A 27,779-nucleotide genomic window follows, 5' to 3' on the forward strand; every position below is an offset into this window, starting at 1 on the left:
GACTTGGGGTGGCCACATGTGGAATTGGAGACACACCACACATGTTCTGGAAGACAGGCCACTGAACCACAGCACAGTGGAGATCAAAAGCCTGAGTTCCCAAACTTCATTCTAAAATACTCAGGCGGCTCCGCCCAGAAGCCACAGGCTGCTGAGTGCCTGAGTAAAGGGGAGAGTCAGGGCATGGCCAAGGCCACAGCACAATCACACCCCACCCTCGACACAGGGGGCAGCCCAGGGGGCATTGACTGTGATGGTCCCTAGAGGAGCTCCCTTAGGAAGATACCCTTCTACACCCCAACCAAGAATAGTCCCAGACTGTGGCATAGACCAGCGGCCTACGGGAACCTCCATATGCCACGGGTGTGGCCCTAAAAAGACAAAAAAAAAAAAGAAGAAGAAGAGTCCCAGAGGCACTTTCTGGAACCAGACGCTTTTAATTGTGAAACTGAGGCTGAGCCTGGTAAGTGGGAGTGGGGAGGGAGGGTCTGGACTAAGGGCCAGAAGTTAAGGAACTGGGGAGTAGGTTAGGGTAGGGCCACTGGGGTCCAAATGGGGGCTCTTCAGGGTCAGCGTTAGGTGTCCAGGCTTGGCAGGGGGGTTCCTGTAAGACAGTCGGAGTCCCAAGGGCTCCCTGGGTCAGGACGGGGACAGGGCCTAGCCTGTCAGTCATAGTCTGAGTCGTCGAACTTGGTGCTGAAGAAGGCGGCGGAGCCCTTTGCCAGCCGGGACAGGTGCAGGGCGCCGGTCACCACCAGCGCCAGGAGCAGCAGAGGTGGCACTAATGCCCACATGGTGGCCAGGATGTTGTAGCACTTGGCTTTGGAGCCGAGACGCCGGGCTGCCTCCAGGTCTCCAGCCACCTTCTGATCTCGGGCCTGAGGACCAGCAGCAGGGCCAGGTCTGTACACATGCTTGGGGCCCGGTGCCCTGCCACCGCCACCCCAGGCAGCCACTGGGTTCACACCTTGGAGGACCCGTGTTGGACCCAAAATCTGGACAGAAAGGTGTGGCCTGAGAGGCTATTGGCCTGGCTCTGCCCACTCCCTTCTCTGTCCCCAGCTGGACTCCTGGGCTTGGGCAGCCCTGGACCATAAGGGCCTGAGCCTGGGCCATGCTGGGTGGGGCCCGTGCATCCTCCCACTCCAGCTATGGACCCAGTGACCAGAGCATCAGCCCCCAGGACCTCTGCAGGAAGGGAGACCTCTGGGGTGCCGAGACCCCCTCCCACAGGCGCTGGAGCCCTGGGCTTTGTTCACAGGAGCCCCAACATGTGAAAACCCCCCATGTGATGGAAGAGACCCCCTTGGGTCAGGCCCCATGACTGACCTTGGGCTCTTTGGGACAGACTAGGGTCCCCCCTTCATTTTTACGAACAGCACCCAGCCTCAGTGGAGAAGCCCCCTTGAGGGGAAGGGCCCCCATCTCGCCCAAGAGGTCCCCTCACAAGCAGCTCTGGGTAGAGAACCCTCCTGCACCGCAACTTGACAAGCAGCCCCTAGGAAATGCTCTCCGGCCGCCCCCTGACATGCAGCCCCCACCAAGCACCCCACAGCCCACCTTGATGGAGTAAGCCAGCGCCAGGAAGCCAAGGCAGCACAGGTTCAGGTAGAGGGTGCTGAACACCGACCAGATCAGGTGGTCTCGAGGTGGGGGTCGCGGCGCCCCCAGCGTGAGGGCCGTGTGGGCACCGTCGGCCTTGCGGGGCGTCGGGGCCCGGGGGTCCTCGCGGGGATACGACGTGTCCATGGGTTCCAGCGCCGTCTCCTGGCTCCAGCTCCTGCTTTGAGGGTGGGCGCCCCAGCAGCTTAGAGCCGCCCGGCTGGCAGCCCGCCGCTAAATATAACGACAAATGACAGCCAGAGCCCAGCGGTCGGCCCCGCCCGCCCCGCAGCCTCCCGCCTGCGCGAGCCCACCCCACCCCCACCCCCTCCGCAGAGCGCACCCCTCCCCCGCAGAGAGCGCCCCCCACCCCCTCTGCAGAGAGCCCCGCGGCCAGCCTGGGGAGCCCCCCTCCAAGGCTGCATGCAATGACCGCAGCCTGCCCACCAGAGCCCCCTTCCCCAAGCCAAAAGGAGGTGGGGCCGCCAAGTCAGGACGGTGGTAGGTGCCACCCTGCCTGCGCTCCAGGGAGGGGCTGGAGCCCCCAGACCCGGCTCCTCTGGACCAGGGCTGCTGAAACCACGGCCCCTCTATCCCCAAAACTGCCGGTGTCACCTTCTGGTCACCAAAGCCCAACCTCGGGCATGCAAACGTCCCCGCTGGAGTGCCAGTGGGAGGAGACAGGCCAATGCAGGGTGAAAAAGGACAGCACTAAGGAGAAAACGGAGCAGAAAAGGGAGAAGGGGGTAACCTGGGACTTTGCCGGCTCGCCCTGCACTGGCTCCAGGGCCACCCTCCTCCCCTCAGCAGCTGCTCCTCAGGCCCCTTGGCTGTTGACGCCTCCGACCCCAGTCCCGAGCGGTCTGGGGGTGAGCTCATCGCTGCACCTCTGGGTCTTCTCCCTCTGAAGGGCCCAGCAGCCTCTTGACTGTAAATGCCTACTGCTCATGAGGGACGCAGAAGGGCTGGGCTTCGCCCCTGAACCCAGACTCACGCGCCCAGGTGCCCACTCCACAGAGGAGGACCCCCAGCCTCACTCCTCGGCAGGAGACCTCAGGCTTCCCTAAAACCCGTCACGGGCAGTGGGACTGCTGCCACAAGGCACACAGACTCGTAGCTACTAAGTAACAGAAACTTGGCTCTCGCGTGTCTGGGGGCTGGAGGTCTAAGGTCAGGGTGCCAGCACTGGATGGGTTCTGGCGAAACTCTTTTCTTGGCTGCAGACCTCTCACGGTTCCTCACTGATAGAAGGGGCTGGGGAGCTCTACGGGGTTTCTCTTACAGGCGCGATAATCCCATCGTGAAGGACCCACACCCATGAGCTAATCACCTCCAAGGCCCACCTCCAAATGCCATCACAGTAGCACTTCAGTATGCGTTTAGGGGAACACGGATGTTCAGTCCACCGCTCCCTCTGCCCAGTCTCTCCCTGGACAGGTGGCAGCAACTCCACCCATCAGGCCAAAAGTCATGGCTGACGCCCTGCCTCCGCTGCTCATATGGACTCCATCAGGTCCCACCTTGCAGAGTGGACAGAATCTCGCCACCTCCTCCGCAACCTCTGACACCACCCTCCCCTTCCCCTGGACTGGCGCAGCCCCCTCCTCAGCATTCTTGGTGCTGCACCAGAGTGATCCCCTCTCAACGGAACAGGCTGTGCCCCTCCCCCAATGGCTCCCGCCTCACTCCAGATCCAGAGGCCCTGCGAGCCTGCTTCAGGCCATGCTTCTGGACTCTGAGAAGGACATTCGTGAGTCGAACATTTCATAGGGAGGCTCTCTGGGGCACGCCCTGAGGAAGGGACGAAAGGGGACCGAATGGGGCAGCAGCAGAAGCTGAGCTGCGGGGAGGCCCAGGGAGGCTCTGGAGCTTGGAGGGCCCTGCAAAGACGCGCAGAGCAGGGCGAGGGGTCCACGTCTCTACACCCCCGTGTCGGTCAGACATTGCAAGTGGGATGCGCCTCAAAGGAAGTGTGACTTTGAGTGACACTGTTTCCGCAGCAGAGCTGGTCTCCAGGACAACCGTCCACTCTGCCAGCAGTTGGGAGATGAAGTCCTTCCTTCTTCGAGGTGGGTCTGAACGTGCCTCAGGGCCTCAGCCACATTCTGCCCCCTGAGCTGCTCACGTGGACAGCCCCTCCAGGACCCCAGGAGGCTCTCAGCCTGGGCGAGTGGGACGAAATCTGGCTTCCGCTGCTGCAGCTGGTCTGAGGGCCCATCTCTCCTCCAGAATCCCGCGTGCAGTCTTCTCACCCTCAGCCACGAGCTGGGCAAGGCCCGGTGGGTTACTGTGTGAGGCGGCCCCTTCTCTGAGAGACCTAGGCCTTGGTCACTGTGTGCTTTGGGGGCAAGGGAGCTGCCGTGGCCATTTCCCGTCGAAACTGAGCAGAGGGAAGCTTGCTCCTACCCCACGTGGAGCAGCAGCCCTCCCTCCTCCTGGTCCAGATCAAGGTGCCCTGCCTGTGACCCTGGCATGAAAATCTAAGAGGCATTTGGAGCCCTTGGGTCAAGGGCACCTTGTTGCATCTCCAGATGGCAGCTCTCTCAGTTTGGGAAACAGAACTTCTGAACCCACAGAGCCCAGGGTAGCAGTGATGGAGGGCATGACTGCACTAGTAGTCTGGGAAGGGGCAAGAGGCCATGCTACCCAGTCCTGCCCTGGGGCCCTGGACCCGTGTGTTCTACCTGCAGCCACACCGAACCTCATAAAGTTCTTTAATCTGATGGCTAACTGGAGCCAGGTGGGGTTGCCCGCGCTCTGCTGGGTCCAGTGGGATGGTATGGTGTGGGACAGGACTGGCAGACCTGAGCCAGGGTTCCCAGGGTGGGGTGTATGTTGTGGACTCCTGTGCAGGGTCGGCACCCAGAGTTCCTGAGAGGGGCAGCTGAGGTCTCGGAGTAGTACTGGCAGCTACACCCAGAATACCTGCCCCCTCTGGGGGAAAGCGCCCACAAAAGTAACTTGCTTGAAGCTCTGCCCAAACCCTCCTCTCCCAGGTGTTCAGGCCCCCTTGAGTGGGTGACATGCAGGCCCCACCTGTGTCCAGCCCCCTCCCTCACCCTCTGCGGACCCCTGGAGAACCAGGCTGGGAATTCCTCCTTCCCCACCATCTGGTCCCAAGGGGTTCCCTCTGCGGTCCCAGGTGTGAGCAGAGGCATAAGCCTCGAGAAGCAGTGGTGGATGACACCGGTCAGGGCAGCCTGCCCGTTTGACCTGGAGTGCTCCACAGCCATCCTCAAGTGCACAGCGGCTGGACCAGACTGTCAACTGAGAGCGGCGTAGTGTGAGAGCTGGGAGAGGAGTTTTATGAAAGGACTTGCTGAGGACTGTAGCCTGGGAAACAGCCTCTGGGTAGCTGAGAAACTAACACCACATTCAAAGTGCCCCTCTGGGGGAGTTCCCGTCGTGGCGCAGTGGTTAACGAATCTGACTAGGAACCATGAGGTTGCGGGTTCGGTCCCTGCCCTTGCTCAGTAGGTTAACGATCTGGCGTTGCCGTGAGCTGTGGTGTAGGTTGCAGACGCGGCTCGGATCCTGTGTTGCTGTGGCTCTGGTGTAGGCCGGCGGCTGCAGCTCCAATTGGACCCCTAGCCTGGGAACCTCCATATGCCGTGGGAGCGGCCCAAGAAATAGCCAAAAAAAAGAAAGAAAGAAAGTGCCCCTCTGTCTTCGGCCTGTGAATTCCATCACTTTCACCCTGTGAGTCAATAGTCAAATATTAGAGAACTCTTCCCCAAAAGCTCATTAATTTCCCTGAAGAAAGTTCCCATCCCACGGTCCCGGGTTCGTTATGGCTATTTCTTGTAGATAAGTTTGCTTTTTGCCTAGAAACCTTGCAAATAAGCAGAGATAAGAGGGTGAAGTGAAAGGAACTGCTAACAGCTTGACGTTTTGCAGGAGTCTTGTGATCCAGCCTACGTGAGCAGCAGAAGAACAGAGAAATGTCATCTTCCCCGAAGGCCAGGTGGCTCCAAAACGTCTGCCATCCGCCTTTCCCGTTTCACCCTCAGCCCTCACGCAGACCTTTCCCCTTAGCGCAGAGGAGGCCCGACGTCTCCCCCGAGGTGAGACGGTTCTTGGGGACGTTAGTCTGCCATCTTCTCGGCCTGACGGCTTCTGAATCAAGTCTCTGTTCCTTCCCCATCTCCGGTCCTCAACTCACTGGCCAGTTGTGCAGCAAGCAGTAGGAGCTTGAACTTGGTAGCAGAACTGCTCCAAAGAGGGAGAAGCCAGTATAGGTATGATTTCGGCACTCAATCACACACCTTAGTAAGATGTTCCTGGGAGTCACAAGGATCAGATATCTCAATTAGTGATTTTAGTGCTTTCTCTGAGAAAAGCATTCATTAGAATGTTTTCTTGTGATGCCTCTATCTAAGGGACCTGTTTTTCCAAAGCACAGAGACCCTTGACCTGTTCTTCATCCTGATTCCCTTCAGGTGCACGTCCATCGGCGACTGCAGTAGCTAATGGCTTGATCCTTGTAGGACTGGCTGGTGGGCAACATTTTCTGTTTAGCAGTTCACCCCTTTTGGTCATAAATTCAACCCAGGTTTAGGAGGCATTTCATGATTGTTTGGCCCACAGTACTAGGAAGACTCAGGATAGTTTCATTGATAGGCCACTCAGTGTGCTGTCATTAGGTGGCCGCCGCTAACAGGGTGGCCCTGTTAACGGGACGGTATAGCCATCAAAGTCTCTGGACCACCTGCCCTACTCGTCTGTAATGGTCTGTTATGAGAAAATGATTCTCCTGTGTTGCTCCTTCCATATCTAGAGTTACACTTTTACAACTGTGTAAATCTTATACAGAACAATATATCTGGTTGACCATTTCAAGCTGCTCAGTTATTATTTTTGCCGGAGGCTCACTTACACATTGAGTAAAACAAGAAACAAAAATCTTATAGAACAGGCAGGAAACAAGCCATATAGCTAGTAGCATTAATAAAGTCTTAAGTAAGACCTTGGGCCCGTAATTTCCATCAAGCATCACCTAGTATATATACACGCCCGGTCGCCCGACGTGATTTGTTCTATACCAATTGCTACCTTTAAGGATAATGATGTATTGGCATTGATCATAAGTCACTCAGCCCAATTTCCTAGTGTTATTAGGCTGCTTATCCTCAGTATGATTTAATTGTTGCCAGTATAAGAGGGCCTTTAAATTTAAATGACTGTAATCTGATATTACCAATATAAATCTGTCCCATAGCTGAGGGAGGTGCCTCCTAATAAGCAGATTATGGGTTTTGACAGAAATTTAGCGCATTGCTCTACCTGAGCTTGAATAAACACATACATATTCATATATAGACTTTTTTTTTTTTTAACTGCTGCCTCTGCAGCACATGGAGGTTCCCAGGAAGTGGTTGAATCAGAGCTGCTGCTGTGGCCCACTCCACAGCCACAGCAGCACCAGGTGACACCACAGCTTGCAGCAAAGCCGGATCCTAAACCACTGAGCGAGGCCAGGGATTGAAACCACATCCTCAGAGAGGCAACATCAGGCCATTAACCTGCTGAGCTACAGCAGGAATTCCAAACTCGAGTAACTTCTGAAGAAAATTCATGTTGATGGCCAGGGCCAGGACAAGTACAACCGACCAAGTGAGGGACATGCCACCTGGTGGCATCAGCAGTGCCTGAACAGAACTACATCTTCCTTGTTCTAGAATACATTTCCTGGAGTTCCAGTTGTGGCTCAGTGGTAACAAACCCAGCTAGTATCCATGAGGAGGTGGGTTCAATCCCTGGCCTCACTCAGTGGGTTAAAGATCTGTTGTTGCTGGGGCTGTGGTGGAGGCCGGCTGCTGCAGCTCCGATTCAACCCTAGCCTGGGAACCTCCATATGCCATGGGTGCAGCCCTCAAAAGAACAAAAAGAGAATACATCTGCTAAGGGCCATTCAGTTAGAGCCTTAGAGAGGTGAAACCCACCAAGATACCCAGAAATACTGGATATAGTTAACTGACCATAAAGTAACAATTGGATTGATTTTTTTTTTTTTTTTTTTTTTTTTTTTTTTTGGTCCTTTTAGGGCCGCACTGGTGGCATATGGAGGTTTCCAGGCTAGGGGTCTAATCGGAACTATAGCTGCCGGCCTACGCCGTAGCCGCAGCAACGGGGGATCTGAGCCACGTCTGCGACCTACCCCACAGCTCACGGCAACACCGGATCCTTAACCCACTGAGCAAGGGCAGGGATCAAACCTGCAACCTCATGGTTCCTAGTCGGATTCGTTTCTGCTGCACCACGACGAGCACTCCCTGGCCTGGTTTTAGAACTCTGCATAGGATGGTGCCCATGATAGAAAAGCATTTGATTCATGTGCAAAAGTTCAAGAAATCAAGAAAATACTATCAATGACCATACAGGTCAGTCCTGGCATCTTGGGATAACTGTTTACTTCTGATGTTTTCTTCTTCTCGTCCTGGTGCGGCATATTTCTCCTTTGGGCATTGTTTTAAGGTGAGTTTGAGGTCAGCAGTCTTCTCCATAGACCTGCCACTCCTGTGCCCATTGCCCCAGGTTGTTTCTCCAGAGTGTGGAGCTCAGGGCCCCCTTCACTGAGGGGTGGTGCATGCAGAAGGGCCCTCTGCAACTTCAGGGCAGGTGGGTAGTTAGCAGCACCAAGCAGGGTCTGTCCCACTTAGGAGCGAGCTAGTCTTACCCAGGAGCCCTTTTAATTTTTATTTATTTTTAGGGCATGTGTGGCATATGGAAGCTCCCGGGCTAGGGGTCGAATCGGAGCTCCAGCTGCCAGCCTATGCCATAGCCACAGCAAGAGCAACACAGGATCTGAGCTGCACCTGCGACCTACACCACAGCTGACAGCAATGCCAGATCCCTAACCCCTGAGCAAGGTCAGGAATTGAACTGACATCTTCATGGATACCAGTCAGATTCATTTCCACTGCAGCACAACGGGAACTCCCCAGGAGCCCTTTTTAAGTAGAAAATTATGAATCCAAGAATGAATTCCCTTCATTTTCACTGTGCAGGGGCTAGTTAAGAGTGCCAGGTAAGGGTCCTGCCCTCTGGGTCAGAGAGGGTCCTTTAAATGACGTCCCCTCCAGTGTGCAGTCTCCTGGGCGCAGGTCACAGGGCATCTGATCTTCATCCAGAGATAGATTTTTGTGGTAAGCTTCAGAAACAAGCTTAGAATAAGCCTTTAAGAATTTAATTAAACCTTCCAGTAATGCAACGTAGTAACCATGAGCCATCTAGGAAGGAGCCTCGGGCAGTAAAAACAACTCAAAGACAACTAACAGTGCTAGAACTTAATATCTACTGAAACATGTTTTTCTTCTAATATTACCTTCATTTCTACAAAATGTTTGCAAAAAAAGTCTGGTTTCAATAAGCAGGACCCGATTATTTATTTAAGTGGAATTGATCATATAGGCTCTTTTAAATTGGCTTGGCTGGAACTGTTTTTTTTGGGGGGGGGTTATTTATTTATTTATTTATTTTGTCTTTTTGTCTTTTTAGGGCCGCACCCGTGGCACATGGAGGTTGCCAGGCTCGGGGTTGAATCAGAGCTGTAGCCACCAGCCTACGCCACAGCCACAGCAATACCAGATCCGAACCACATCTGCGACCTACACCACAGCTCACAGCAATGCCGGATCCTTAACCCACTGAGCAAGGCCAGGGATCAAATCCGCAACCTCATGGTTCCTAGTTGTATTCGTTTCTACTGCGCCAGGACAGGAACTCCTGGAACTTTTTATAAGGAATCTCATATTGAACTTTAAAAGGTCTCTCAAAGCCAGGAAAATCATTCCAAGGACCTGCCATCAAATTCTGCCTGCAATACATACAGATTTGGGTAGATTCCGCTCTTTTCAATGTCCCCAAAATATCTCGATTCCTGCAACTGCCAGGAGGTGGCACTCCTTATTCACCTGATAAGGCTTCTGGCACACACACACACACACACACACACACACACACACACATTGCCCACCCCCAACAAAGTAACAGGTTGTTTTTCCAAGGGACTTTTTTTTTAAAACCCAATGAATTTTGTTACATTTATAGTTGTACAACAATCATCACAACCCAATTTTATAGCTTTTCCATCCCAAACCCCCAGCCCATCCTCCTCACCCCCAGTCTGCCTCCTTTGGAAACCATAAGTTTTTCAAACTCTGTGAGTCAGTATTTGTTCTGCAAAGAAGTTTGTTGTATCATTTTTGAGATTCCACATACAAGTGATAGCATATGACGTTGGTGTCTTGTTGTCTGACTAACTTCACTTAGCATGATAATTTCTAGGTCCATCCATGTTGCTGCAAATACCTTTATTTCTTTCCTTTTAATGGCTGAGTAATATTCCATGTCGATGGCCATTTAGATTGCTTCCATGTCTTGGCTACTGGGTTTTTTGTTTTGTTTTTTTTTCTTTGCTCTTTAGGGTAGTACCCAAGGCATATGGAAGTTCCCAGGCCAGTGGTCGAATCGGAGCTACAGCTGCCAGCCTACACCACAGCCACAGCGACACTGGATTCCCCAACCCACTGAGTGAGGCCAGGGATCGAACAGGAATCTTCATGAATCCTAGTCGGGTTTGTCAACCACTGAGCCACGAAGGGAATGCCTTTTTTTTTTTTTTTTTTGGCAATCGTATATAGTGCTGCAATGAACATTGGACTACACATATGTTTTCAAGTCATGGTTTTCTCTGGATAGACGCCCAGGAGTGGGATTGCTGGATCAAATGGTTATTCTATTTTTAGTTTTTTGAGGAATCTCCATACTGTTTTCCAGAGTGGTTGAACCAGTTTACATTCCCACCAATAGTATAATAGGGTTCCCTTTTCTCCACACCCTCTCCAGCCTACCAAGGGAATTCATGGTTCCTAGTCGGATTCGTTAACCACTGCGCCACAATGGGAACTCCGAGAAAATATTCTCATTGAACTTATACAAATACCTGTATTGTCATGAAAATAAGAATGTTCACTGGGAGTTTCCAACTCCGGCAGGATCAGGTAGAGAGAATAATGATTCAATTCTGCTTGTAAAGGTATACTTTATGGAACAGATGTAAATAATAGTAACCTTAAGGAGAAAAGTTTCCTTGGATATGGAGGACAAAGACTAAAAATCAGCAATATTTCAGACAAAAAGGCATAAAATGTATCATTAATCCCTATGTATTAATTCTTCTTAAGCTCGATCTGCTGTTAACAGTTTTGCAAAGCCATCAGGTTTTTTGTAAGAATTCTGTAATTTCTTGGAGTTCCCGTCGTGGCTCAGTGGCTAACGAATCCGACTAAGAACCATGAGGTTGCGGGTTCGGTCCCTGCCCTTGCTCAGTGGGTTAAGGATGCGGCGTTGCTGTGAGCTGTGGTGTAGGTTGCAGACGCAGTTCAGATCCCGCAGTGCTGTGGCTGTGGTGTAGGCTGGCAGCTGCAGTTCCGATTAGACCCCTAGCCTGGGAACCTCCCTATGCCACAGGAGCAGCCCTAGAAAAGGCAAAAGAAAGACAAAAAAAAAAAAAAAGAATTCTGCAATTTCTTATCCAGTTCAGTGGTATGATCTGAGTTATCAGAAATGTTTACCTTCAGATTTTGTCCTACACTTTCACTTTTTCTCTCCCTCTCTTTAGAACAAAATTACTTTCTTTCCCCTTAAGAAAATGCATATCCATTCTACCTTCTTTTTCCTTGCACATAAAGATGTTTTCCTCATTAATTTTAGTAGTTTTAATTATATATTTAATTAGAATCCTTAACCTTAAAAATCTTAATTTCTAGTGAAAACTAAGTGAGCAATTATGAACTGTCTTTCACGTTAGCACTCTGTAGATTGGCAATTTATAAATATTATAATTTCAGAAATGTCTGTTTTCTTATAGAGTATATGCCTCATTGTAGCAGCAAACATACTTACTCATATCTTTAATTTCTCTGTCAAAGGAAGCTTATATTCTGTAATTAGTGTTTCAGGATTTTGTCTTACATGGAAATGAGCTGCACAGTGGATAAATTTGGAGGGAGCAGGAAGCTCCTCCTCTTTCTTGGTAATTTGCATCTCTTCCTTCTGGCTGTTCCTGAATTATACTCTTTATAATAAATAAATAAGGGAGTTCCCATCGTGGCACAGCAGGAATGAATCTGACTAGGAACCATGAGGTTGCGGGTTCGATCCCTGGCCTTGCTCAGTGGGTTAAGGATCCAGCGTTGCCTTGAGCTGTGGTGTAGGTCGCAGATGTGACTCGGATCTGGCATTGCTGTGGCTGTGGTGTAGACCTGCAGCTGTAGCTCCAATTAGATCCCGAGCCTGGGAACTTCCATATGCCTCGGGTGCGGCCCTAAAAAAAGCAAAATAAGTAAATAGATAAATAAATAAAATGTTTCTCTGTGTTCTGCAGCAAATTAATTGAACCCAAGGAGAGAGCGGTGGGAACCTCTGATTACAGCTGGGGTGGGGCGCCCAGGCGACAAGCTGGTGTCTGTGGTGGGCAGAGCGGCTGTCTGTGGAGCTGAGATCGCAACCTGTGGGATCTGGCGCTGCATCTGTGTAGACGGTGTCAGAAGTAGATTGAATTGAGTTGAATTCTCAGACCTCTTGCAGAAAGCCCTCTCCCCTGCACGCGCACACGCACACACACACACACACACGCACACACGCACACACACGCGCGCGCGCACACGCACACACTGAAATTGGGTCCAAGAACCTATTAAATAACAACAACAAAAAAAGTAAATTTGAAGATCTACTCGTCTTTATTGACTGATTCACAAATGGGGCAGCGCCCCATCCAGCAATTAGAAAGAAGCTCCAGTTAGTTGTAGAAAGAGACGTTTTTATTTTTTTTTATTTTTTTGTCTTTTTGCCTTTTCTAGGGCCACTCCCGCGGCATATGGAGGTTCCCAGGCTAGAGGTCTAATCGGAGCTGTAGCCACCAGCCTACGCCAGAGCCGCAGCAACGCGGGATCTGAGCCGCGTCTGCAACCTACACCACAGCTCACGGCAACGCCGGATCGTTAACCCACTGAGCAAGGGCAGGGACGGAACCCGCAACCTCATGGTTCCTCGTCGGATTCATTAACCACTGAGCCACGACGGGAACTCCAAGAGACATTTTTAAAGGCAAGGCAAGGAAGCTGTAACAAACGAACAAGAGTATTTCAGGCTTAGGTAACCCTCCGACTGAGATGGAAAGTTCTTCTTGGGGTTTCCTCCCAGTGCTGACGGGAGATTCCAGGTTGGCTAGTTAAAGTTCACCCTCCTGGGGAGGCTGGAACTGCAGTTAGGTTAGGTAGTAAGTCTTGGTTTGCTGGTGTGGGCTTAGCACGAATGACTCCATCTGGGGCCTGCTGTTTCTCTTTAGCAATCCCCCTTTTGCTCAACTGGGAGAGGCAACCAAAATTTAAGACTTTAGCGCCACTCCTAGCTCCTGCTCTGAAGTTCTTGCTGTGACCCAAGCCGCTGCAGTGACAACACCAGGTCCTTTACCCTTTGTGCCACAAGGGGACTCCCAAACTCACAATTTTTAAGGAACAGGTGAACTTTGAACTGTGTCTAGAGCCACATTTCTGATTTTGCAAAAGATTTACAAGGACAGTTGCTTTTAATTCCTCAAAGAACTGTGTTGCGACTTAAATGACACCATGTATCCATCTGCTCACAAACCCTTTTACAAGAACCTAGGAAGTTTTTCTTTTCTCCTTGGCACATTTAGCTTAGGGGGAGAAGCCTAAAATTTCTGTTATCAGGCTCTGAATATCAGTTTCCAATTTCGTAAAATTTCTGATTCTAGTGCGAAATAAAACTAATATTTTATTTCTTGTCTTATATACAAGACAAGAAAAATTTAAACATAAAAAAATGTCTTTGCCTGTTGTTCTCTCCTCCCCTCTCCCCGCTGTGCACTGTGTATCTGAATCATGCACGGACCGACCTTCCCCACGGGCAGAAATGTCTGCTCAGCCACAACGAGCAGCCGTCCAGTGTCAGCCGGACAACCCCTTCATAAGAGCATTCCTTCTTGTGAGAATAAAGGGCCCCGAGGACCCCAAGAGCTGGACTGTGTCACCTGTTCACACTACGTCATTTCATGTCCAGCCCTGCTCAAAAAACGCATTTAAGCATACGCCTTGACGGCTAGTGGGCGTTTCTTCTATTTTATATTTTTCCGACCACACCCGTGGTGCGCAGAAGCTCCCAGACCAGGGATCCCACCCAAGCCACGGAAGTCACCACGCCAAAGTCTTAACCACTGGGCCACCAGGGAGTTTCCTCATTGATTTTAGTTTTTAGCTGTTTAAGGGAATAAGGTAGTAGTTAACCAGAGACCCCTTGGAGTCCCAGCGGTTCCAGGAGGAGCCTATGTGGGGCCTTCGATGGTGGGAGATTTGAAGGTGGATTTGAGGTTGAAAACTGCCCCTTGAGGGCAATCTCTGCTCCGCTGCCCCACTGATTACAACTGAGACATGGCTCCTGGGCCAGGGTTTTAATGATGGGCCCTTGGAGGCCTTCGGTGCAAGGTGTTATTTTAGGGACTTGCAACTCTAGTAGGCCCCAAAAAAGGTTTGAATGACCCTTTTGGGGGTGGGGCTGGTGTTGCCTTTTTTCTTTTTTTCTTTTTCTTTTTGTCTTTTTGGGCTGCAGCCGCGACATAAGGAAGTTCCCAGGCTAGGGGTCAAATCGGAGCTGAAGCCGCCAGCCTACACCACAGCCACAGCAATGCTGGATCCGAGCCGAGTCTGCCACCTACACCACAGCTCACCACAACACTGGATCCTTAACCTACTGAGGGGGGCCAGGGATTGAACCCATGTCCTCATGGGTACTAGTCAGGTTCCTTATCACTGAGCCACAGTGGGAGCTCTGGTCTAACAGTTCTCAAATGTTATATCTGTGCTGCCAACTTTTGCAGTTTTGCTTTTGTTTTGCTTGTGACATTCCCATTTGCAATCAGGCTTCACTTAAGGTTTTACTCAGCTGAGGACTTGCACTGGACCAAGTCCAGCTTGACTTCAGCATAGTTCATGCCCTCACTCAGTTTGGTTTTTAAGTCAGACCCAGTCGACCTCCAGCAGGTAAACACCAACAGTTCCTAATGTGGAGTCAGGAGACTAGGAGAGGATTGGACCAGCAGACGTCCACAAATGAGGCCCGCAGACCAGAGGCTCCAAGTAGATGGGAGTCGTTGTACCGCCGCTGACAGCTCTCAGACAGATCTGGAGAGTCAAGGGACTGGGGTTTTCCATCACACGAGGGGACTAGGAACCCTGTGGCCTGGGGCTCCTTCCCAGCGAGAGTTCGGGGCGAGGCTGCGTGGGTGCCCATGGGGATGGCGGGCTCAGGGGTGGGGTGGGGGGCTATGTCTCCACCCTCCCGAGACCTGCCCCTGCCCGGCCCAATTAGAGCAGTTAAACCCTTCCTTCACCCTTGGGACTCAGACCCAGAAAGGACCAAGGCTGTGTGATCCCACGCGCGTGAGGGCCCTGGAGGAGCCAGCTCCACAGAGACAGGAAGCAGATGCGGGGGCAGGGCGGGGGAGGGGGTGGGAGGGAGTGGTCCGTGGGGGCAGAGTGTCAGTTTGGGAAGATGGAAAGTTCTGGAAGTGGATGGAGGTGATGGTGGCACAACCACGTGACTGTGCTCCTCGGCCCCGAGCTGTGTGCTTGGACCCGGGCAAGATGGAGCAAGGTGTGTTCTGTATGGTTCACCACACTGAAAACAAAACGAAGACAAAGAAAGTCCTGCGTGGATGATGCGATTAATGATTAGCTCAGGTGCTCTCCCCAGACAGGGCTGGAAACCAGGCCTCTGTTTAGCCAAGAAGGGCTGTTAGCAGGACCTTGAGATGTGCAGTCCAACCGCAGGACAACAGGGCCCATAAACTCATTCAGGGGCTCAGTCATTTGTTCCACCCTCCCAGGACCAAGACAATGCACCAAATCAGAAACAACAGGAAGTAGAAAACACTGAGAAATAGAAACTAACCCAGAAAGGGAACACTGGGGCCCTTCTGACATCCAGACACAGCTGCTCCGTCTCTGCATCAAGAAACACTTCTCAAAGCATCGCCTCTGCCACTGACCCTGGAGATGATCAAGAGCCAGCACGAGATGGACGGGCTGGGGGCTCCCCAGACCTCAGCCCCCGTGGCCACCACGGTGATCACCATCCCCAGGGAGACCTCCGTGCCCGACCACATCGTCTGGTCCCTGTTCAACACCCTCTTCCTGAACTGGTGCTGCCTGGGCTTCGTGGCTTTCGCCTACTCCGTGAAGGTGGGTGGGCGTCAGGGGAGGAGGGATGCGGGGTGGCGGGGGCGGGGGGACTCCAAGAAGGTGTGTGTGAGCCTGGAGAGGCCCCCTGCCCAGATGTGCCATGAGGTGTGTGGGGAGCTGATGCGTGTGTCCTTCCGTGTGTGTGTGTGTGTGTGTGTGTGTGTGTGTGTGGTTTGGGGCTCCTTCCCAGCGAGAGTTCGGGGCGAGGCTGCGTGGGTGCCCATGGGGATGGCGGGCTCAGGGGTGGGGTGGGGGGCTGTGTCTCCACCCTCCCGAGACCTGCCCCTGCCCGGCCCAATTAGAGCAGTTAAACCCTTCCTTCACCCTTGGGACTCAGACCCAGAAAAGAGAAAAGGTCCTTTAAGGGCGCTGAGCCAGCAACGGGGCCAGAGCAGAGGGGGGAGGAGGAGGCCTGGGGCTTCCTGGAGAGGCTGGGAGGCTGTGAGGAGGGAGACCCAGGCCCCAGGAGGGGAGGGAGGGGCCCGGCAGGCCCTGTCCTGCTCAGGCTCCAGGGGACGGGCCAGGGCTGGGTCCCCATCTGGGGGAATGGGCCCTGGGGGGCCCCCCGGAGGACAGCGCCTGGTTGTGGCCTGCACCTGCTCCAGGTCCCCCTCACCATGTCTTCTCCTCCAGGCGAGGGACCGGAAGATGGTGGGAGACATCATTGGGGCCCAGAGCTATGCCTCCACCGCCAAGTGCTTGAACATCTGGGCTCTGATCCTGGGCCTCATTCTGACCATCGGAGCCACTGTTCTTCTGGTGTTTGTATACATAACAGCCTACCAGATGTTAGAGCGCGCAAAGAGTAACAGAGGCTACTAGCAGCCATCCACGGCCCAGCCCAAGTCCCCCACCATCCACACTGGCCCTGCCCCACCCCCTCCCCTTCCTACAGCAGGTGCTAGAGACCTACCTGTCCACAACTGGGTTCAATAAAGTGCTCTTGCCTGTGAAGCTGCTGTGCTGTGCTGCTTCCCGCGGAGGGGCCCTGCTGAGAGTTCCCAGTGGCCTCAGGGGGGCACAGAGCCCTCCGCCCAGGGCGCTCGTGCCTCGGCCCCCTTGGACAAACCCCCCGGAGGACAGATCCCTTCCTCCCACGGAACCAGGCTGGTCCTGCTGGGTGGAAGGGTCTCCCAGACAGCGGGGACCCTGGGCCTTGGGGTGCGAGCCTTTGCCAGAGCCTGGGCCGCACACGGGAAGCAGGCGCCCTCTCAGCCCAGTGCCGGGAGACTTGCCCCAGGCGGGCACTCCTGTCTCTGAGGCGCTGGAGGGCGTGGGTGTGGGGACCCAGGACCACGGGTGTGCTGGGGGCCACCCTGGAGAGGCTGGAGGGGTCCAGGCAGCCACAGGCTGGGGTCAAGCCCCTTCTCCCCCGGGCTCGCCTCGCTCCCTCACTCCTGTCTGGCTCTCCCCGAAGCCAGCAGCTCTTGAGGCTGGGTTCAGTCCTGGCGCCAGGCGGGATGGGTGCCCCACCCCCACGGTGCCCTACCTCTGAGGCCTCGAGGGTTGGGGTTCTCCCTGGCCCTCCGTGGCTGCCCCCTGTGAGCTGGGGAGGCTAGTTCCCCGGGAAGGTGGGTCCTGGAGGAGGGCTGGTGGAACCACCCCTGGGGTCCAGGAAGGCCCGCCTCGGGGTGCCACAGGCAGCTGTGAGCAGAGGTCATAAAGGGCGGTTCCCACGGGGCAGCCACCGTGTCCCGTATCACCGAGGTGGGCCTGCTGTGTTGCAGGGTGTTTCCTGGGCAGGGCTGAGAGCGTTGGCCAGGCAGGGAGGGGGCAGAGCAGGGGTCACAGAGCTGGGGGTCACCGCTGGGAGGAAGCCCACCTGGGAGCAGGCAGAGCTGGGAGGCCTGACACCCAGGACCGGGGCGGGGGAGGGAGGGGGACGTTGGCGGGGGGGGGGGGGGAACAGGGCGGTAGGCAGGGGGAGGCAAATCTGGCGCTTTTTCCTCTTAGCACTCGGGAGAGAGCACTCTGTCTCTGCTTTGCCTGGAGTGAGCCCGGGAGGAAGTGGCTTGTGGGGCCTCCTGAAGATGCCCTGCCCCGGGGTGGCCCTGAGGGGGACCAGGGCAGAGCAGGACAGGGGTGCTCCCGCGTGGAGGGCAGACGCTGCTCTGGCCGCACCCCTGGCTCCCTTCCTGGGCGCTGCTGCTCAGGGAAGCCTCCAGCCGCCCCAGCACCCCCAGCAGGGGTCTGAGTCTCTGGGCAGCGCCCCCTGCCCGACTCCGGGGCTCTGCTGGCTCCTGGCCCCGCCCCACCTTGGGTCCCTCCTCCCCAACCCAGGGGGGTGGGTCGGCCAGCCTCCCCTCCCCCAGGACCCTCCTTCCTGGGGCCGCCCCCCCTCGGCTCACAGGCATCAAAGCCCACCCTGGGACCCCAACCCCCCAGCCGTGCCCCGGAGGGAGGAGACCGCGGCTCCCGGGGACACACGAAGGGGCCTGCGTGAGGGCTGGGGCGTGTCGACCCGAGAAATTGCGTAACCTAAAAGCTGAGAATTGTGTGTTATTCGGGAATTTTCTGAGGACTTAAGCCTGGGAGACGGACCACTGAGGACATGCAGACGTTTCTAACAAAGACCAGGCAGTCTCAACATCAAAAGATCACTCTTTTTTATTTTATTTTTTTCCCCAAACATTACTCATAATTAAAGAAAAGCAGACACCTCAAGTTAGGGAATTTAGCGCTTTTCTAGGTATGGGAAGATGTGAGAGTCCGGGCCCCTCGAGATCGGCCCTTCGGTGTGTGTGCACCTCAGCTTCCTGCACCAGGTCCCTCCTTCCCATCCTGGTCCCTGGGGGGCGGCGGGGGCGGGGGGGAGAGGCTTCGGTGGCTTGCTGGCTGCCGCATCCTTAGCTTCCCGCTATGGCAGCAGCATTTTCGTCCACAGGGGGTCCACGCCTGGCATCGGTGTCAGGGGAGGGACAGTGAAGCCGTGCCCCCCGGCTCACCCCGCAGCTGCCCAGCTGGCTGTGGGCAGCGTCTGCCCCGGGGCACCCCAAGGGCCCGCACATCTGGACGCCGGGCAGAACCGGCGGGATCAGGGACAGGGGCTGATTTCCAGGGCAGGGCAGGGCAGGGGCTCTCCTCCCCCTGAAGAGCGGGGGCCACTGGGGCTGTGTCTCCAGAGGTGGACGGCGGACCCCGCCCCCTCCCCCAGCTGCGAGTCAGGTCCCCTGCAGGCGTCCCGAGCCGGAGCCCACGAGGACTCTGCACACACGGAGGTCCACCCATTTCAGCCCCTTCAGACGCGCCGGAGGGGCTGAAATGGGGCCAGGAAGCCCCGGGGATATGAACTGACTCACACCCTGGCCATCCTGGGACCGCCTGGAACTCGGTTTCTTCCCTCCCTGGAAACCCGGGTCTGGCAACCGATCAGCTGCGGATGCCTAGTGACTGACCCTCTGCTGGCACCAGCCCCCGTCTGTAAGGCGAGCCTGTAACTTCTCTGGAAGGTCTTGGTGGTGGGTGTTCCCCAGCCCTGCCTCTCTGCTTTCCTCAGAGCACGTGGGACTCTTGCTACTTGAATCTGTGCCTCCCTGGTTGCAAGTCCTATAGGAAGGGAGGGGGTGGGGCAGGGCCAGTGTGGATGGTGGGGGACTTGGGCTGGGCCGTGGATGGCTGCTAGTAGCCTCTGTTACTCTTTGCATGTTGTAAAGCCATCTCATAGACTGCTATGCATGCAAACACCAGAAGAGCGACGGCTCCGATGGTCAGAAAAATGCCCAGGACCAGAGCCCAGATGTTCAGGCACTTGGCGGTGGAGGCATAGCTCTGGGCCCCAATGATGTCTCCCACCATCTTCCGGTCCCTCGCCTGGAGGAGAAGACATGGTGAGGGGGACCTGGAGCAGGTGCAGGCCACAACCAGGCGCTGTCCTCCGGGGGGCCCCCCAGGGCCCATTCCCCCAGATGGGGACCCAGCCCTGGCCCGTCCCCTGGAGCCTGAGCAGGACAGGGCCTGCCGGGCCCCTCCCTCCCCTCCTGGGGCCTGGGTCTCCCTCCTCACAGCCTCCCAGCCTCTCCAGGAAGCCCCAGGCCTCCTCCTCCCCCCTCTGCTCTGGCCCCGTTGCTGGCTCAGCGCCCTTAAAGGACCTTTTCTCTTTTCTGGGTCTGAGTCCCAAGGGTGAAGGAAGGGTTTAACTGCTCTAATTGGGCCGGGCAGGGGCAGGTCTCGGGAGGGTGGAGACACAGCCCCCCACCCCACCCCTGAGCCCGCCATCCCCATGGGCACCCACGCAGCCTCGCCCCGAACTCTCGCTGGGAAGGAGCCCCAAACCACACACACACACACACACACACACACACACACACGGAAGGACACACGCATCAGCTCCCCACACACCTCATGGCACATCTGGGCAGGGGGCCTCTCCAGGCTCACACACACCTTCTTGGAGTCCCCCCGCCCCCGCCACCCCGCATCCCTCCTCCCCTGACGCCCACCCACCTTCACGGAGTAGGCGAAAGCCACGAAGCCCAGGCAGCACCAGTTCAGGAAGAGGGTGTTGAACAGGGACCAGACGACGTGGTCGGGCACGGAGGTCTCGCTTCGGATGTTGATCACCGTGGTGGCCACGGGGGCTAAGGTCTGGGGAGCCCCCAGCACGGCCACCTCGTGCTCCTCCTTGAGCATCTCATATGTTGGGGGTCCTCCATGGGCACCAGTGAAGAAGGGCTGGGAAGCGCAGTTCATGGTGCCCAGGAGAAGCTGTGGTCTGGAGAGGGGATGTGCAGGGGTGCTCTGTTTCCCCAGTAGTTTCGATTTCTCTACAGTTTCCCTTTCCTGGCTTTTGGGGGAACTGCCAGCGGGCTGGGAGGAGGAGGCGGGGCGATCCGGGGAGTGTCAGGTTACACCGGGGTGGGTGGGTGGGTGGAAGGCTGAGGGCCCAGCGGGAGCTTCCCGCCCCAGAGCGACAAGGGGCAGAAGGGTTTCCTTTGGCCTTCCAGGGTCGCGGCCGAGATGAAGGGGAGGAAAACAGATCCAAGCTGACGCTGTGGGTACCTCTGCACACGTGGGCGAGACCCAGACACCCCGAGTGACTCCCTGCAAAGGCTGAAGCCAGCTTTCTCGCCGCCTGCAGGGAGAGACGAGATGTTGGGGAGCACTGGGGGGAGGAGACCAGGAAAGGCACCCAGATAAGGCTGAGGTTTCAGCCCTTGCCTTCTCCACCCGTGAGGGAGTCTAGAGAAGAGGTTGCCCCTCCGTCCTGGTGCAGGAGGGACCCTCAGGACCGGAGGCTTCCCTGACACCTGGCAGGGCCTTTCGAAAGGGTCCTTCTACTGGGCTTCAGAGCTTCGCTCCCAAGTGTTCAGTTTCCTAAAAGTACCAGCTGGTGACTGAAGACAAAGGCACAAACTAAAGGTTGAGGATTATGTTTCTTTGGCAGAATTTCTGAGCCCCTCAAGCCGAGGATGCAGCCTCTCAGGTGGCTCTGAGGGGCTGGTCCAAGGGGTTGGGGACATGCAGGAGCCTTTTTTTTTTTTTTTTTTTGCTTTTTGCTTTTTGCCTTTTCTAGGGCTGCTCCTGCGGCATATGGAGATTCCCAGGCTAGGGGTCCAATCAGAGCTGTAGCTGCCGGGTCTATGCCAGAGCCACAGCAACGCTGGATCCACGTCTGTGCCCTGCACCACAGCTCAGGGCAACGCCAGATCCTTAACCCACTGAGCAAGGCCAGGGATCGAACCCGCAACCTCACGGTTCCTAGTTGGATTCGTTAACCACTGCGCCACGACGGGAACTCCAGGGACATGTAGGAGCTTTGCAGGAAAAACCAGGGAGTCGAAACCTCCAAGATGACTGTTAATTAAAAAAGACCAGACACCGCAGGGTCCTGAATCTGGCACTTTTCTGAATCTGGTGCAGGGGAGGGTGCTAGAGCCTGGGCTCGCTGAAGTCCTTCCTATGCTGTGCACCTCGGCTCTCTGGGGCCAGTGTCCTGCTCTGCCCCAGCCTGCATCCCTCAGGGACGGCTGCAGCATCTTCTGTTTGCTGATGTGGCAGGTGGGCACGGCTTAAAACCATCACTTGGGCTGACCAGTCCCGCTTCCCATCACACCGCAGCAGGCCCGTCTCAGCGGCCCGGCCTCCCCTATCGCGGGCTGTGGTTGGATGGGCAACGTGTCTTGAGTAATGACGACTTTTCTCTTATGTAATTTACGCGAGTGATGGTCTGTGGGATTTAATTTTAATGATGGCTGTGCTTAGAATCAACTCACAAAATTCCAGGAAGTGAGACCGGCCGGTTCCTGGGTTTCACCCTTCATGCCAGCCCCGCCTCCGTCCCTGCCTCGCTTCCCCTGCAGGCTCCTGGTGAGCAGCCGAGGCCTTTGTCAGCATCCCCTTCGCCCCGCAGAGAGGATGGCCCGCACCCTGCCTGCAGCTCTGCCCGTGGGTACCCCACCGCCGGCCCAGGTGCTCAGCTCCCCCTGCCTCTCTGTGTCCAACCCCGCCCCTCCCCTTGAGCTGACCCCTGGAGAAGCGGGCTGGGAACCTGTCCTGCGCCATCAACTGGCCCCAGGAGTGAGCAGAGGGCCGGGCCTTGGGAAGCTGTGGTGGGTGATACGGGTCAGGACCACCTGCCCGTTGGCCCCTGGAAAGTCCATCCTCGAAGGCACTGCTGCTGGGTCTGAAACCAACAGCACTAAGGGCCTGAACCCAGCCAGAACCCAGACTGGGACTCGCACCCACGTTCTGAGTTAGAATCACTCACCCGATGTCTGGACTTGCTGAGGTTCCGGTCCTTTGTGCCTCTTCACAGAAGGAATTCTGCGAGAGACAAAGCGATGGGCAAGAAACAGATTTATTAGGATAGGACGCTCTTGAGAGATGCAAGTGGGCAGGCAAGGAGACTCTGCCCCGAGGGCTAGTTTTATCTTGGGGGGGGGTGAAAAGACCGCCTCGTTCTTCCTGGGGGTAGGGGTGGCTCCTCCTAGGTATCTGGTAAGGTGTGTATTCAAATCAGTCCTCAAACTCCTGCCCTGGGTCTGAATCCCAGTGCAGGCCTCGGTCCATCCCCCCACCCAAGGACCTTGGGCAATTCACTTCCTGAGGCGATTCACTTCTTGAGGCGATTCACTTCCACTAGTCAAGCAAGCCTGCCTTGCTCTGATGGCTTTTCTGAGCAGTCATTATCCTACTGTGAGCTCCCCATCTCCCCTAAGCGTCACTCTTCAACTGTGTCCTCTCTCGGGACTTCTGCCTCTGGCTGTGCAGACTCCATCCCCTCAGTGCCTCCCTGTCTGCTCCTCTCCCAGGGTGGGACCCTGGTTTTGACTTCCGTCCAACCACCACGCACCTGCCCTCACAGCCCCCTGGAGTGGGGAGTGGGCAGTGCCTGCTGGGCGGGGAAGGGTCCCCGAGGACTTGATCAGGGCCCAGAGCCCCCGAGCCCCACGTGACCGTGAAGCCGGAAGAGGTTCTGACCTGCCCTGAGCCCACACTTCCTGAGACATCACCTTCTCCGGGACTTGCCAGCTGCTCCCCTGGGGACAGGCAGGGATGTGCCTCCACCTCCCCTGCCCCCCAACTGGGGCTCTGCCCTCAAGCAGCTGTGGGATCAGGTCTGAAAACCAGTTCAGGCAGAGGCCTGGGCTCAGGAGCCGACTGGGGCTTTGCCGTAAGTCCTGGTCCTCGGCTGCTGGAGGTGAGGGCCTCCCGGGGTTGTCTGTCCTCCTATTGTGCCACGAGGGTCACACTGCCACCCTCTCTAGACCTCTCTGCTGTGCATCCTGTGGGAGACGGCAACGCTGCCCCCAACACTGAGGCCTCCCTGCAGGCAGACTGCTCCCAGCGCCCGTCCTGGGCCCGGAGGCCCTGCACCTGCTGGCCCTGCACCCACTCGCTGGGCACAGCCCTTTGGAGGGTTTTCCAGCTTCACACACTCTGTCCTGATGGAGGAGTCAGGATGGAAGGCCCCTCAAGGCAGTGGACAAGGGCAGTCACCAAGGGGCTCCTGGGGATGTGGGAACGTGCGGCCCCCTCAGAGGAGACCTCAGGACACAGGAGCAGAACCAGGCCCCCAGGCTTGGGCTGTGCACGGGTGGGGGGGAGAGCGTTTGGGAGGCCAGGACCCCACCTTCCTGAGCGCGGACCACCTGCCCCTCTCTACCTGGCCAGGGAGTGGGGCTCCAAGCAGCTTGTCGGACCCCCTCCCCATGAGCTGGCTTCCACGGCCCCACTCGCCCCATGGGCCTCGGGTCCCTCCCAGACCCAGAGAGTAGACCCACCAGCCCTCCTCCAGGACCCACCTTCCCGGGGAACTAGCCTCCCCAGCTCACAGGGGGCAGCCACGGAGGGCCAGGGAGAACCCCAACCCTCGAGGCCTCGGAGGTAGGGCACCGTGGGGGTGGGGCACCCATCCCGCCTGGCGCCAGGACTGAACCCAGCCTCAAGAGCTGCTGGCTTCGGGGAGAGCCAGACAGGAGTGAGGGAGCGAGGCGAGCCCGGGGGAGAAGGGGCTTGACCCCAGCCTGTGGCTGCCTGGACCCCTCCAGCCTCTCCAGGGTGGCCCCCAGCACACCCGTGGTCCTGGGTCCCCACACCCACGCCCTCCAGCGCCTCAGAGACAGGAGTGCCCGCCTGGGGCAAGTCTCCCGGCACTGGGCTGAGAGGGCGCCTGCTTCCCGTGTGCGGCCCAGGCTCTGGCAAAGGCTCGCACCCCAAGGCCCAGGGTCCCCGCTGTCTGGGAGACCCTTCCACCCAGCAGGACCAGCCTGGTTCCGTGGGAGGAAGGGATCTGTCCTCCGGGGGGTTTGTCCAAGGGGGCCGAGGCACGAGCGCCCTGGGCGGAGGGCTCTGTGCCCCCCTGAGGCCACTGGGAACTCTCAGCAGGGCCCCTCCGCGGGAAGCAGCACAGCACAGCAGCTTCACAGGCAAGAGCACTTTATTGAACCCAGTTGTGGACAGGTAGGTCTCTAGCACCTGCTGTAGGAAGGGGAGGGGGTGGGGCAGGGCCAGTGTGGATGGTGGGGGACTTGGGCTGGGCCGTGGATGGCTGCTAGTAGCCTCTGTTACTCTTTGCATGTTGTAAAGCCATCTCATAGACTGCTATGCATGCAAACACCAGAAGAGCGACGGCTCCGATGGTCAGAAAAATGCCCAGGACCAGAGCCCAGATGTTCAGGCACTTGGCGGTGGAGGCATAGCTCTGGGCCCCAGTGATGTCTCCCACCATCTTCCGGTCCCTCGCCTGGAGGAGAAGACATGGTGAGGGGGACCTGGAGCAGGTGCAGGCCACAACCAGGCGCTGTCCTCCGGGGGGCCCCCCAGGGCCCATTCCCCCAGATGGGGACCCAGCCCTGGCCCGTCCCCTGGAGCCTGAGCAGGACAGGGCCTGCCGGGCCCCTCCCTCCCCTCCTGGGGCCTGGGTCTCCCTCCTCACAGCCTCCCAGCCTCTCCAGGAAGCCCCAGGCCTCCTCCTCCCCCCTCTGCTCTGGCCCCGTTGCTGGCTCAGCGCCCTTAAAGGACCTTTTCTCTTTTCTGGGTCTGAGTCCCAAGGGTGAAGGAAGGGTTTAACTGCTCTAATTGGGCCGGGCAGGGGCAGGTCTCGGGAGGGTGGAGACACAGCCCCCCACCCCACCCCTGAGCCCGCCATCCCCATGGGCACCCACGCAGCCTCGCCCCGAACTCTCGCTGGGAAGGAGCCCCAAACCACACACACACACACACACACACACACACACACACACACACACGGAAGGACACACGCATCAGCTCCCCACACACCTCATGGCACATCTGGGCAGGGGGCCTCTCCAGGCTCACACACACCTTCTTGGAGTCCCCCCCCCACCACGTCCCTCCTCCCCTGACGCCCACCCACCTTCACGGAGTAGGCGAAAGCCACGAAGCCCAGGCAGCACCAGTTCATGAAGAGGGCGTTGAACAGGGACCAGACGACGTGGTCGGGCACGGAGGTCTCGCTTCGGATGTTGATCACCGTGGTGGCCACGGGGGCTGAGGTCTGGGGAGCCCCCAGCACGGCCACCTCGTGCTCCTCCCTGAGCATCTCAGGGATCAGGCGAAGTCGGTGTTGCGGGCAGAGGAGATGCTTTGAGAAGTGGGTTTCTTGATGCAGAGACGGAGCAGGTGTGGTCCAGACTCAGGGATTGTGCTGGGTCAGGTGTGGGGATGAGCAGAAGGGGGACCTCTCTTTCTAAGTAGTTTCGATTTCTCTAAAATTTCCTTTCCCTGGCCTTTGGGGAAATGGGATTTGGCTGGTCCTTGGAGGGGGAGGGACCGCCGGTGTCAGGTTTCACTAGGGCGGTTGGGAGAGTGGCTGAGGGAGCTGAGGGAGCTCCCTGCCCTGTTGCAGCCATCCCACCACCTCCCCTCGGTCTGGGGTCGGCCCATCTCTTCCCCAGCCTGGGGGCCTCTGGCCCAAGCCTGCTGCAGGCCCTCGGCCAGCCTCCCCCTCAGCTGCACAGCCCCCCACCCCCTCCACGGTCCTCCCGCTGCAGAGTCCCTGCTCCAGGTGGGGTTCGGGTCCTCCTGGCGGCAGGTCAGCAGCACCCACAGGACTGAACCCCAAAGGAGCCTCTGCTGATCTCCCAAGGGTCCCAGGAGCGGGGACACCGGGCCCTGTGGGAGCTGAGGAGCAGCCATGGTGGGGGCAGCGGGGTGCCCAGGGCCTGCATGTCCCCGCAGCCCCCGCCTCTCCTCCCTCCCTCCGGCCCCCCGCCGTGTCACATAGGAGTTGGGGTGACTCCAGGGTGGAGCTGGAGTGTGGGCCGGATGGGTCCTTGGCTGTGGGGCTGTGTGGGCAGGGTCGGGTCAGCTCGCTCGCCCGGACCTAGCTTGCTTGGGACTGAAGGCCCAGCTGTTCTCCTTACCTGGGCGGAGGACCGTGTATGTGTGATGGCTCAGGCCGTGGCTGTCGCATTAGCAGCTCTGGCCTTCACCATCGTCGGTTCCAAACTGCTAGACCAGCCTCCAACAGCCCCAGTGGCTCCCACACCATCCAGCACTCCTGGTCTCCGGCTCTGTGGCCAGGTGTCCAGGCTCTGACCTTTTTTGCCTCCTCTCTGGGTTCCCCTCACAGGGTGTCACCTGCTCCCTGCACCTGCCACCTTACTGGTGTCCTCTCAGACCCAGTTCTCATATTACATTCTCCCTGTCATGGTACCTTGTGTGGTACTTTTTCCTGCTGGGCCCATGCTGACCCAGAAGGCGGTCCTGCCCGCCTAGGCCCCTGTGTGCACACAGGCGGTCAGAGGGTTGCCCTGAGGCCTGGTCCGGGGTGAGGTCACTGAGTGACTGATACCCATAGGCCCAAGGGGGCTCTTGCCTCTTCCAGGCCCTGACGTGCTGTCCCCGCCTGCCTTGCGGAAGATGTTCCAGCCACCAACAGGTCCCGGGTCCTGGCCTGGGAAAGGCAGTAGCTCAGCCTGGGGCAGCTTCTCACTCACATGACCCCCAGGGTGGAGGTAACAGTGAAACAGGGGAGAGCAGGACCTGGAGCTGTTTTCGGTGTGATAACTTTGGTTCGGTATACTGTTAATTTATCAATTACAGGACAATTTTTGATCATATGAAATTTGCATAACACAAAATTTGTCCCTTTGGCAAGGGTACAAGCAGTGGCTCTTAGTGCGCTCTGGGTGTGATGGCACAGCCTGCAGTCCTCTCCAGCTCCTGCCGCCTTTCCCACGGAAAGAGGAGCCATGCCCAGCAGGCGACCCTCTCCAACCCCTAACCCCCAATTCCTTCGACCCCAACCTGCCTTCCGTTTTCCCGGCATCCTTTTCCATTACGTGCCTTTTGTTTCTGTCTTCTTTCCCGAGCATAACATTTTGAGGCTCCATCCGTGTATCAGAACTACATTCCTTCGTATGGTCGATTCATGCGATACTGCATGCAGACATGTTTTGTTTAGCTCTTCATCAGTCAAAGGCTGGGACTGATCAGAACCCTGTGAGA

General features: G+C 56.8%; 4 protein-coding genes and 1 long non-coding RNA gene across 5 annotated transcripts; 2 read left to right on the forward strand and 3 right to left on the reverse strand.

Moving 5' to 3' along the window:
• Positions 1 to 416: 416 nt before the first annotated feature.
• On the reverse strand, positions 417 to 1,780 carry IFITM5 (interferon induced transmembrane protein 5). Its single transcript, XM_021082534.2, has 2 exons — positions 1,561 to 1,780; positions 417 to 878 (listed from the first exon to the last, which is right to left on the reverse strand). Exons 1-2 carry the CDS (start codon positions 1,747 to 1,749, stop codon positions 666 to 668), a joined length of 402 nt encoding a protein of 133 aa, XP_020938193.1. The 5' UTR covers positions 1,750 to 1,780; the 3' UTR covers positions 417 to 665.
• A 326-nt stretch (positions 1,781 to 2,106) lies between these two features.
• LOC146404999 (uncharacterized) lies at positions 2,107 to 6,441 on the forward strand. Its single transcript, XR_014836650.1, has 2 exons — positions 2,107 to 3,671; positions 5,500 to 6,441. It is a non-coding gene; the product is annotated as an uncharacterized LOC146404999 (long non-coding RNA).
• A 9,173-nt stretch (positions 6,442 to 15,614) lies between these two features.
• On the forward strand, positions 15,615 to 16,820 carry IFITM1 (interferon-induced transmembrane protein 1). The gene is made up of 2 exons (XM_003124230.3): positions 15,615 to 15,866; positions 16,500 to 16,820. The coding sequence occupies exons 1-2, from the start codon at positions 15,681 to 15,683 to the stop codon at positions 16,686 to 16,688; spliced, it is 375 nt and encodes a 124-aa protein (XP_003124278.2). The 5' UTR covers positions 15,615 to 15,680; the 3' UTR covers positions 16,689 to 16,820.
• A 3,488-nt stretch (positions 16,821 to 20,308) lies between these two features.
• On the reverse strand, positions 20,309 to 20,633 carry IFITM3 (interferon induced transmembrane protein 3; the record flags this gene model as incomplete). The annotated part of the gene is given in 1 exon segment (NM_001201382.2): positions 20,309 to 20,633. A coding segment is annotated over 1 exon segment (247 nt), but the record flags the coding sequence as incomplete, so codon positions are not given.
• A 4,093-nt stretch (positions 20,634 to 24,726) lies between these two features.
• LOC100626247 (interferon-induced transmembrane protein 1-like) lies at positions 24,727 to 26,037 on the reverse strand. Its single transcript, XM_003354408.5, has 2 exons — positions 25,684 to 26,037; positions 24,727 to 25,050 (listed from the first exon to the last, which is right to left on the reverse strand). The coding sequence occupies exons 1-2, from the start codon at positions 25,867 to 25,869 to the stop codon at positions 24,859 to 24,861; spliced, it is 378 nt and encodes a 125-aa protein (XP_003354456.2). The 5' UTR covers positions 25,870 to 26,037; the 3' UTR covers positions 24,727 to 24,858.
• Between the last annotated feature and the right edge of the window lie 1,742 nt (positions 26,038 to 27,779).

The sequence above is a fragment of the Sus scrofa genome, chromosome 2, assembly GCF_054392235.1.
Source record: "Sus scrofa isolate SSC_HxYL_T2T_F1_AM1 chromosome 2, Sscrofa_HxYL_maternal_Yorkshire_Landrace_v2.0, whole genome shotgun sequence".
Classification (NCBI taxonomy): Eukaryota; Metazoa; Chordata; class Mammalia; order Artiodactyla; family Suidae; genus Sus; species Sus scrofa.